Below are 12,063 nucleotides of genomic sequence, written 5' to 3'. Positions count from 1 at the left end.
ATGTTATAATGAAAGTCCCAGCTTGTGCAATGCAGTAAGACAAACAAAAAGGAAATAAAAGGTATACAGATAAGATGAAAGATAAAAAATGGTCTGTATTTGCAGATGACATTTCTATATAGAAAAGTCCAATGACTCTGTCAAAAAAAATAGCTAAAAATAATAAGTGAACTCCGCAAGGTTGCAGGGTAGCAAAACAATGTCCAAAAAATTATATTTCTGTATACTACCAAAAACTGTGTGCAATTCAAAGTTCAAACATCAATGCCATTTACAATCACTCAACTTACATACATACAAACAAAAAAGCACACTAGGATGCAAATTCTAACAAAAATGCATAGGGATCTATATGCTGAAAATTTTAACATTAATGAAATACTTTGAGGAATGCTTAGCTATTATAAATTAAGAGATCTACTCCTGAACTCATGAACTACAAAACCCAACATAGTAAAGATACCAATTCTTAACAGATTAATCCACAGATTTAACTCAATTTCTGTAAAAATCTAAGACTGTTTTGTAAATACGTACAAACTAATCCTAAAAATTATATGGAATGTCAAAGGAACTAGAAATGCTGTCAATTTTAAAGAGCAAAGAAGAATCACTTTACTCAATTTAAAAATTTACCATTGACATTTTGAGCTACGTAATTTTTTAAAATTTAAAAAATAAAAATTTACCATATGGCTACAGTGATGAAGTAAACCAAAAGATGGGCATCAAGAAGAAAGCCTGAGTGTTAATATGTGTATCCTTACTGACTTAAACGTGAGTATTTCATGGCTCAAGCCTCCTAAGTTGTCATAAAATTACGCTTCTCAAGAGTAAGTACTATTGTGGAACACAGAAGATGTGCGATTAAAGTTTGCAGACTTTTCCTAAACTACCTATTCTGACACTGGATAGCAATAAATGTACACACAAGCACAAAAAGGGTCAAGGCCCTTTACCTTGAAACATTTCCCTTCCCCCAAACACATTAAGAAATCTGTGACAAAGCACCATAAGCTTGGCAGAGAAGTCTGCAAAGATCTGTGCTTGCATTTCATTTTTTCTATGTCTCCTCCTCCTTTTGAAAATGATTCCTGAGATAACATTGCACTGTAAACTAAGGAGAAGGATGCAGCTGAAGGTTTCCCTATGTGCACAAGAACGACTGGGTCTCTCCCCAGGATAAATTATCAGATGGAGAATAAGGCTCTCGACTGAATGAATTTCTAATATGACTCTTCAGATGACAAGTAATATTCAGCAACAGGTTTTTCTCACAGTGAAGACACTTGAGGGGTTTCTCTTTGGTACGGTTGATCAGACGCCGAGGAAGATGTTTCCTCTGGCAAAACATTTGCCTCAGTGGTTACATTCAAATAGTCCTTCCCTAAAAGAAGTTCTCGAAGGGTAACTGAGGTTTGTCCACCTGTAAAAGGTCTTCCCACATTTGTTACACTGATGGGATTTTTCCCAGCATGCATCCTTTGATGCTGAGTGAGGGATGAGCTGCGACTGAAGGCCTTTCCACATTCACTACATTTATACGGCTTCTCTCCAGTGTGGATGATGGCATGTCGAATGAGGTTTGTGCTCCAGCAAAACGATTTCCCACACTCAACACATTCATAGGGCTTCTCTCCACTGTGAATCCGCTTGTGCCTTGTGAGGCCTGACATGCGCGTGAAGGCCTTTCCACACTCCACGCACTCATAGGGCTTCTCTCCAGTGTGGATGCTGAAGTGGCGAATGAGGTCTTTTCGATTGCTAAAGGCTTTCCCACATTCTTTGCATTCAAAAGGCTTTTCTCCAGTGTGGGCTCTTTTATGCAAGATAAAAGTAGAGCAGTGGGTAAAGGCCTTTCCACAGTCACTGCACACGAAGGGCTTCTCCCCAGTGTGAATCCGCTGGTGCCTCTTGAGGTACGATCGGTGGTTGAAAGCCTTCCCACATTCGAGGCACTCAAAGGGCTTCTCCCCAGTGTGAATCCGCTGGTGCCTCTTGAGGTACGATCGGTGGTTGAAAGCCTTCCCACATTCGAGGCACTCAAAGGGCTTCTCCCCAGTGTGGATGACATAGTGGTGAATCAGGGCTGCGCTCTCCAAGAAGACCTTCCCACATTCACTGCACTCATAGGGCTTCTCCCCGGTGTGAGTCTGCTGGTGCCACATGAGGTATGACCTGTGCTTGAAGACCTTGCCACACTCCAAGCACTCGTAGGGATTCTCACCACTGTGAACAACATAGTGCCGGAGAAAACCTGGCCTGTGTCGAAAGACTTGCCCACATTCTGTGCACACAAAGGATTTTTCTCCCGTGTGTCTCCTGTTATGCAAGACAAAATTGGAGCGGTGGGTGAAGGCCTTTCCACATTCACTGCACTTGTAAGGCTTCTCTCCACTGTGAATCCGCTGGTGCTGGGTAAGGTATGACTTGCGGTTGAAGGCCTTTCCGCACTCCATGCACTCATAGGGCCTCTCCCCAGTGTGGATCATGTGATGTTGCAGGAGATGTGTGCTCTTAATAAAGGTTTTCCCACATTCTGTGCATTCATAGGGCTTCACTCCAGAGTGAATTTTCTCATGTCCAGCAAGGAGGTGTTTCTTGTTAAATACTTTTCCACACTCACTGCATTTAAAGATATTTTCCTCTTCCTGAATCATGGGATCTTTACCGGACTCACATGAGTTATGGCTGTGGACTGTATCTCCTGGAGAGACTTGCTCCTGTCCGATCCTCAAACACACACCGTCAGCTGTCCCTAAACCATCACATTCAGGGCTCATTTTCCCAGGAGGCTTCTCCTGGCGATCTACTCCTGGTCTGAAGTGTCCTTCCTGCATTTCTGGTAGCCCATCCTGATCCTCGGCTTGCCCCAACTGGGAGTCCACTGAGTTTCCTTCTGTCAGCTGTCCCTGAAGTGAGATTCCCTCTGACAAGGCTGGCTCCCAAGTGGTAGGTTCTGTGGTCTTAGGTTTTCCTTTGTTGCCTGAAAGAAATCCAGCACACAAAAGGGCCTGTTAGTAAAGGACAACATGCAAAAAAGAGTATTACCGTTTCTGTGAAAAACCGTAGACAAAAACATTGCCTCTGTGTCTGCTATTTTCTGTATCTCAAATTCTATGGTTTGCAATTTCTTTCTATCCTGGTCCATGGACTCGGGATATTCTGAAAGGGAGACCTAGGGGCACAGGCAGAGTCAGGAGACAATGCGTCTGTCCGTGGAGTCACCTTCACAATTACAGACTGGACCTGGGTAGACAGAGTAACGATGACACTGTGCGTGGTAAGCTTCCTCTGGGCAACTAAGCGAGGACATGCTGTCTTGCTACAAGAACACGAGGAAGGAGCACCTAATGAGCCCACATGGAAGACAGGAAGCGAGTAACAAAAAAATTAATCCCCAAAGAGAAGTACGCTTTTCGTGTGAAGTCATGGAAAGTAACCTGTAAACACTGAGTATTTCCAAGATGTTCTTCCTCATGGTGGGACCCAACAGCCCCATCTGGCAGTTTATGCAAACAGGTAACTCATTATGGACCCCTCCACAGTTTATCCTGATCGGGTTAAGGTCTGGACACACCAGAAAGCTAAGCCAGGTGATTAGAAGGTTAGGGCTTAAGTCATAATGTAAATGCTGAATCTCTGGAAAGGATGGCATGCCGGAGACCGAGCCACACAGGTGATGAGACAATCAACTGTGGTTATGTAATGAGGCTTCAATACAATTGTGGACAATGAAGAGCCAGTGAGTTTCCTGGGTTGGCAACACTCTAAGCTCATATTGCCATGTGCCAGACTGGGGCACAGTGAGTTCCTGAAGACACTAAGGCTTTGTGTTGGGAACCTTTCCAACCCAACATTCTGTGTCACTTCTAATTTGTTCCTAATAAACATGACTGTAACTAAAATAGGTTTTAGGGAGTTTTCTGAGTCTTTTTAGCTAATTAGTGAACTTGACAATGGCTTTGGGACCCAAATTGTAGTCGGTGTCAGTAGAGTTGGACAGACCTGGTAGTCTTAGAGAACTGTGTCCTTAACCTTGAGCTTGGCTAATCCTGGGTAGGAAGAAATCAGTTATCCAGTAAGAGGTGCTCAGCGAAGTGAGTCCTATGCTCGTGAAGAAGAGCTGCCATAAAGAGAAAGCGGGAAGGACACTGTAGTCTTAGGAGACAAAGTACAAAGAAACTGCAGGATGGTGCTGATGACAATCCAGGGACAGAGGGGAGATTGATTCCCATGATTCCAAGCTGGGTGACAGTGAAGGTCGTATGACTGATGTTACTATCACTCCAAGGCTCATAAGGAAAGAGTTAAGAGGACCTGGCTTGACACAGAGTCTCGTGTGCCTGAGGAACGGCCTGGAGAAAAGATGAGCACCACACACACGACCAATGGCCAGGCTGCTGTGTATGGTGCTCATCTGTTCTTTTTTTTTTTTTTTTTGAGACGGAGTCTCGCTCTGTCGCCCAGGCTGGAGTGCAGTGGCGCAATCTCAGCTCAATGCAAGCTCCGCCTCCCAGGTTCACGCCATTCTCCTGCCTCAGCCTCCCAAGTAGCTGGGACTACAGGCGCCCGCCACCATGCCCAGCTAATGTTTTGCATTTTTAGTCGAGACGTGGTTTCACCATGTTAGCCAGGATGGTCTCAATCTCCTCACCTCGTGATCCGCCCGCCTTGGCCTCCCAGAGTGCTGGGATTACAGGCGTGAGCCACCGCACCTGGCCTGTGCTCATCTTTTCACCTCAGCCCCCCCAAAGCCTGTAATCCCAGTGCTTTGGGAGGCCGAGGTGAGTAGATTACTTGAGCCCAGAAGTTCAACACCACTCTGAGAAACACAGCAAGCTCCCATCTCTAAAAAAATTATTTAAAAACAAAACCAAAAACACAGTAGACAGGCATGGTAGTGTAAGCCTGTGTAGTCCCAGCTGCTCTAGAAGCTGAGCGGGGAGGATTGCTTGAGCCCCAGAATTCAAGACTGCGGCAAACTATGACTGTGCCACTGTACTATAGCTTGGGCAACAGAGCAACACCTTGTCTCTTAAAAACAAACAAGAAAACTCCAAATATACATGATCAAGATGAAGAAAATTATATAATCTTATTTGAAGACAATAAAGACGATCTACATCAATGAAGAATAATATGAACTGAACTGACAATTTGACCCAAATTATATAAATTCAATATAAATCCCTGTAAAATACCAACTATACTTAGTACAGAACTTGATGGTCTGTTAAGCAAACGAAGCTAGAAAAATTGGGTAGCCACATGGAGAAGGAAAATAACTGCATTGCTATCACACTATATATTCCAAATCAACCTCACTGAAAAAATGTCAAATGCCAAGTTTTAAAACTTTTAGAATAAAATATATTTTTAATATGGAGGTAAACCAACATTTTTTATACAAGACAAAAAATCATTAATTATATAAGAAAAGTTGCAAGTTAGACTACAATAAATTAAGATGTTTTGGTGAAAGATACTTTAAAGAGAGTAAGAGGACAAAATTAAAACCTAGAATATGTTTTTCAGCATATATAAGTAATAAAAGGTAAGCATAAGAAATGTACAAAGAACCCCTACCAAGCAAACAGAGAAAGGAAAACAGGTTAATGGAAATAGACATTTATCATAAAATAAAAAATGATTTGTATTTTCACAGAAGAAAATATAAATCAACCAAAAATTATGGTAAGCTGCTAAAACATTACAGCAGTGAAAGAAAGGGAAATCAAGAGCACATGAGACTACTCTGTGTCCATTTGATGAGCAAACATTGAGAAGCCTTATAATGGAAAGGATGTGGATCAGTGGAACCTCTCACTTTTCTGGTTAAGTGCAAATTGGCACAGGCGCTTTAAAAAACAAAAGGAATGATCTTGCAAACTTGAGCATCTGCATAGCCTACAAACCAATAATTTCACTCCAAGAATTATCAAAAAATGCTCGTCCACAAGTGGAAAACAAACTATATATACGAATGTCCACAGCATCACTGTTTTTGTGAATGAAACGTAGACAATCATTATTAGTTTTTGCCTCTGCTTCATGGTCTCTCATGAATTATTTTTATTTATTTATTTTTTTGACACAGGAGCTCACCGTCACCCAGGCTGGAGTGCAGTGGCCTGAATAAGATCACTTCAGCCTTGACCTCCTGGGCTCAAGAGATCCTCCCACCTCAGCCTCCAGAATAGCTGGGACCACAGGCGTGAGCCACCATGCCCAGCTAAGTTTTTTAATTTTGCAGAGACGGGGTCTCGCCACGTTTCCCAGGCTGGTGTTAAACTCCTGAGCTCAAGTAATCCTCCCACCTCAGCCTCCCAAAGTGCTGGGATTATAGGCATGAACCACGGTGCCAGCCAAATCTAGACAATTAAATGCTCACATACTAAACAAATGTATCAATTAATATACAAATGTATCATAAGCCACAAGCATTTATTTTCTTCAAGTGTAAGAAACTTGCGGCCGGGCACAGTGGCTCACGCCTGTAATCTCAGTACTTTGGGAGGTCAAGGCAGGTGGATCACCTGAGGTCAGGAGACCAGCCTGGCCAACATGGTGAAACCCCATTTCTATTAAAAATACAAAAAATTAGCTGAGCGTGGTGGCACGCGCCTAGAATCCCAGCTACTCGGGAGGCTGAGGCAGGAGAATCGCTTGAACCCGTGAGGCAGAGGTTGCAGTGAGCCGAGATTGCGTCACTGTACTCCAGCCTTGGCAACAACAGCGAAACTCCATCTCAAAAAACAAAACAAACCAACCAAACAAAAAAACACAAAAATTAGCCGGGTGTAATGGCGTGTACCTGTAATCCCAGCTACTTGGGAGGCTGAGGCACAGAGACTGCAGTGAACCAAGACAGCACCACTGCACTCCAGCCTGGGCTATACAGTGAGACTCTATCTAAACAAAAAGAAAAGCAAAAAGAAAAAACAAGCATATTTTTATGTTGAGTAGAGAAGGATGAAATCACAAAACAAGCAGAATATAAATGAAGAAAGGATGTCCATGAAAGGAAGCATCATCTAGACCCTGGTATAGGAACTGGCCATGACTGGGGCAAGACCTCTTTCAGTAAGGAAAGGAGAAGTTGAGATAAACATTTAAGGGCTGCTGATCAAGCAATACAGGACGGTGGACTTTCCTTTCAACATGAAAGCCTGCTGACACATCAGCACTCACATGCTGAGACATCTGTGCCTGGAGATGCAAACTGTCTGGTTGGCTGGATGCAGGGACTCACGGAGGTGGAGGGATTGACCTGTCTGAGGTTGGGGCCAGTCCCCTAATCTGCCTGGATGGCAGAGCCATTCACAGAAACTTGGGAGGTGGCAGGCGCGAGCAAGATCATGGGTTCCTTGTTACGCATGTTGAGTTTTGTGCTTTTGAGATTTTCAAGTGGAGAGTGGCACTGAAGAGGGGACGATCTGGAAGAGACTCTGAAGGGCTGAACAGGGACTGCACAGACACTCAGGGTTGGATGAGCAGCTCAAGGAACCCATGCGGGCAGAGGCCAAGGCTCTGCAGTGGCACCAATCCACACACCTGACAGATGGCCTCAGTGTCCTCAGCAGCCTGAGTGTGGGACAGAGAAGGTCAAATGTCACCCTGAGGATTTTGAAAAACAGGAGATATAGGAAGACATGGGCGAAATACTGCTTCTTAGAGTCTGACTGACACTAAGGGAATGGGTGGAAGGAGAAGGTGGGAGAGGCTGATAGGCAGAATATAACTGGAAAGAGAAATTGGGAGAGTAAGAAAGGCCCTATTCTCCAGAGTTCAGAAGGAAATGTAACAGAGCATCACTCTTAAAGGTTAATAATGATATTTTAATGAGTCACTTACTATGGCTCAGAAACTATTCGGTTTTATGCATTACTGTATCACATGATAACATCTCCAAACTACTCAATGACATAAAAATGATTTCTAGTAACACTTTTCAGGAACAGACTCAATGTAGTGGACTGAGAGTAGGTGTTCACCAAACCTTCTGCTCTTCTCCGTGGGCAAGTGGCTCAGCCACATTTCCCAGACCCATGGACCCAAGACTAATGCCTAGTTCCTGTGGGTGGAATGTGACAGGAGCTGGTATTTCTGGAAGTGGGTGTAACTTCCCTTATTCCCTCAATTCTCTGCCAGCTCGAGGATGTTAGGATAATCTTAATGCAACAGGCTGACGAAGGAAGCTGGGTCCTGAATAACTGTGTGGTACAGAGCTCCCCACTGACCCACACAGACCCTGGTATGAGTAAGAGTTATCACATGTGAACCACTGAAATGTTAGAGTCTGTCTGATACAGCAGCTACTGTTAACTTAGCTGAAGTTATATATAAAGACAGGAGATCTTGACCACATAGCAGGTGACTGGTAAGCCACAACTCAGGCCCACACAGTTGGAACCCCTGGACACATCTTAGTTCATAAATCTCACTCCTTCCCAGGAATGGTGACACTGTGACGGGGTTGGGAGGACAGAGAAACCACAGGTCAAAGGGCTCCATGGCTCTTAAATGGAACACTCTACTGTGATACAGTTATATGGAGTTATATATAGAGAGGCCACAATGAGAAGCTCCCCAAGGGATTCCAGGGCCAGTGGTCTCCATCCAGTCTCAAGCCAGCAGGGACTCCGACCTCCCCAGATCTTGGCTCCTACCTGGACAGGTGTCTTGGGAGAGGTCTTCCTTCCTGGTCCATGGCTCCTGCCCATGCTCTAGGTGGTAGATCAGCTCAGGTCTGGGAACAGGACACCCTGTTTATGGAGAAAGAAAGTGGACACATGGATGTTGGTGAAAAGAAATAAAGACCTTCAATCCAGTCTGGGACTTCAGGATGCGGACCAGACCTTGGAATGAAGCCGCTCCTGTGCACGGGAACGAAAAGCCGGCATGTGACCTGGAAACCAAGAGCAGGTCCTGTCATGCTGCCGCAGAATCTCTACTCCTAATGGTAAGTCAAAAACTAGTACTTATAGGATATAAACACATCCAAGGGACTATGCCAAGCATTTAAATGCATTATGTCATTTCAAAAGTGAACAATATTTAGGGAATACCTTAGAGAAAAACTGAGGTATTTAAATATTAAATACTGACTCTTTTCATTCCAAACAAGGTATGTGATTTCACTGATCTAAGTCTTTTTTTTTTTTTTTTTGCATCCTAAGAAATGTTTTATAACACTCTTCCTCTAGACCCACGACAAAATGAGGTTTCTAGCTGAGGATTTTCTCACAGCATTCCCAGGAAGTCCACATCGTGATCAACACCATGTTATTGAGAAAGAAACCCAGGCTCACAACGCTGCCCAGAACGTCCCGGGCACAGGCATGCCAACGACAGTGATTGTGATGAGGATGACAGTAACAGTACTGACGGCAACAGGATCGCAATGGCTCCCTGCACACAGCCTGGTCTCCCAGGTGTTGTTTCGAGCCCTTTTCACGTAATAACTGTATTAGTCTGTTCTCACGCTGCTAATAAAGACATATCCGAAACTGGGTAATTTATAAAGAAAAAGAAGTTTAAGGGACTCAGTTTCACAAGGCTAGGGAGGCCTCACAATCATGACACGAGGCGGAGAAAGGCACGTCTTACATGGCAGCAGGCAAGAGGGCATGTGTAAGGGAACTCCCTTTATAAAACCATCAGATCTCACGAGACTTATTTGCTATCACGACAACAGCACGGGAAAAACCTGCCCCCATGATTCAATTACCCCCCACGACACATGGGGATTATTATAATTCAAGGTGAGATATGGGTGGGGACACAGAGCCAAACCCTATCAATAACTCTTTACCCCGGTAACACCCCTGGGATGCAGATGTGGTAAGTCCTCATCTCACCAATGAGAACGCTGAGGCACAGACAAGGTCAGTCATTTCACCAGGCCACACAGTTTTTAAAGAGCAGAGCTGGGGCTGGACACCAGGGTCCTGGCTCCCCTTCCAAACACTACACTAAGGAAGAAACTACTAGCACCACAGAGTGGGTGGTGGGTGGTGGGTGGCGATGACGATGCAGAGATGTGAGCTGGAGGAGCCATCCTCAGGGACCAGCAGGCAGGGGGAGGGGCAGGTTCAGTGATTCCAGACTTATGAAGCTGTCCTTTGAGGGTTGTGTTTTCTTTTTTTTTTTTAAAGTAGAAGTCCTCTTTTTATGAAATGTTGGTGAGAGTAGATACTATATGATGTTTCTGTAAATGTCCTTATATAACTCTGTCACAGCAGGATGTTCAGTTTTTTAAATTTTTAGTGGTTCATGAAATACATTTGACTATATGTGGAGAAACAAGGAACATAATGAATCTGGTTGGTTGCTCCTAAGTTCACTGGACAAAGTAATGAAAGAAAATGATAAACTCAGGGATTCTAACTCCCGGCTTCAGAAGTAGATACTAAGCCTCAAATCTGCTAAGATTGCCCTGAGTCTTATCTCCTGTAGAGAAACAGCTGAAATTGTGAGAAAGCAGACATAAGCTCGTCATGTGAGTGGCTGACCTGCAACAAAAGGTGCATGCACAGCCTCACCAGGTGTCTACTGTTAAAGTGAGGGCACTGATAGGAAAAGAATGGGACCCTGAAACTCGGAGTAGGGATGTGTGGGAGGACCCTGATGAAGCTGGGGACGCTGAGCTTGTAAACTCTTTTTGAAACTTTTTTGCCAGAAGAAACAGCTTCCCCATCCCCAGTAGCGGCAACATCCCCTCCCTGGCCCATGCTGCCATCAGCCTTTCCACCTTTGTCTGAGGAGATCAACCCTGCGCTGCCTGAAGCAACAGTGATGGCCTCCCCTGAGGCAGTTGCCAGGCAAGATAACGTTGATTCTCCTCTGGCACCCCCAACATCTTTGTTTGCTTCTAGACCTATAACTAAAGTCCTGGTGGGCCCACAGAGGTGAGGTTCAGAGTGTGACCCATGGGGAGGTGAGCTGCACTCGAAAGGAATTGAGTTTTCTAGTTTATAGAAGCAAGAATCTGGAGAACAGGCATGGGAATGGATATTAAGGGTGTGGGATAATGCCGCAACGAAGGAACATACAGATGGATCAGGCTGAATTTATTGATTTGGGCCCACTAAGTAGGGATCTTGCATTTAATGTTGCAGCTTGGAGAGCTAAAAAAGGTTGTAATAGCTTATTTGCTCGGCTAGCTGAAATATGGATTAAAAGATGGCCCATCATGAGCGAGCTGGGAATGCTTGATCTCCCTTGGTCTAACGTAGAGGAAGGGATCCAAAGGCTCAGGGCGACTGGGATGGTGGAGGGGATTAGTCACTTTAGACCTACTCATCCCAGCTGGGAGGGTCCAGAGGACATACCCTTGACCAATGCCTTGGGAAACAGATTTGCGAAGGCAGCACTTGCATCTTTGAAGAGCCCTGTAATTGCCAGATCTAGCAGTGGGAACTGCAGTCACTCATCTACAAAAATTTAGATACATTGGGAATAACTGGATCCCCAGGTGGCAGGGGCCAAGTGGTGGCACTCAACCATCAAAGGCAAGGTAGGCATAGCTATCATAATGGACAGCAGAGACAAAGCAGCAATCAGAACAGTCTGACGTATGTAGATCTCTGCCATTGGCTAATTAATCACGGTGTTCTTAGAAGTGAAACTGATAGGAAGCCTACTGCAATTCTGCTTAATTTATATAAGCCGAAAACTTCCAGGTCGAATGGACAAAAGACTAATTTGAATTACAAAAGCAGAGAATCGTGGCCCCTCCTCTATCAATTTCCAGACTTGGGCCAGTTTACAGACCCAGAACCCCTTGAATGAAGGGGAGGTCAGGTCCCTTGAGGAAGGACCCCACTACACTACTGACAATTTATGCAGGTAATTTTTCTCCCATCCTTCCCTAAGGAGATCTCTGTGTTTTTCTTTTTTTTCTTTTTTTTATTTGAGACAGAGTCTCGCTCTGTTGCTCAGGCTGGAGTGCAGTGCCACGATCTCAGCTCACTGCAAGTTCCACCTCCTGAGTTCACACCATTCTCCTGCCTCAACCTCCTGAGTAGCTGGGACTACAGGCGCCTGCCACCACGCCCA

The 12,063-nt window shown here is 44.6% G+C and overlaps 1 protein-coding gene across 1 annotated transcript in view; it reads right to left on the bottom strand.

The window, feature by feature from the left end:
* Positions 1-280: 280 nt before the first annotated feature.
* Positions 281-12,063, bottom strand: part of ZNF264 (zinc finger protein 264) — a 21,598-nt gene continuing 9,815 nt past the window's right edge. The window contains exons 3-5 of the mRNA XM_011979643.1: positions 8,673-8,768; positions 2,025-2,986; positions 281-1,940 (exon numbers count right to left, since the gene is read on the bottom strand). Coding sequence (XP_011835033.1) covers positions 1,275-1,940; positions 2,025-2,986; positions 8,673-8,768 — 1,724 coding nt within the window. The 3' untranslated portion in view covers positions 281-1,274. The remainder of the gene's footprint in view (positions 1,941-2,024; positions 2,987-8,672; positions 8,769-12,063) is intronic.

The sequence above is a fragment of the Mandrillus leucophaeus genome, unplaced genomic scaffold (genome assembly GCF_000951045.1).
Source record: "Mandrillus leucophaeus isolate KB7577 unplaced genomic scaffold, Mleu.le_1.0 Scaffold205, whole genome shotgun sequence".
In the NCBI taxonomy this organism is placed as follows: domain Eukaryota; kingdom Metazoa; phylum Chordata; class Mammalia; order Primates; family Cercopithecidae; genus Mandrillus; species Mandrillus leucophaeus.
The sequence above is the reverse complement of the archived record's forward strand: the minus strand, read 5'-3'. Positions and strand labels throughout refer to the sequence as shown.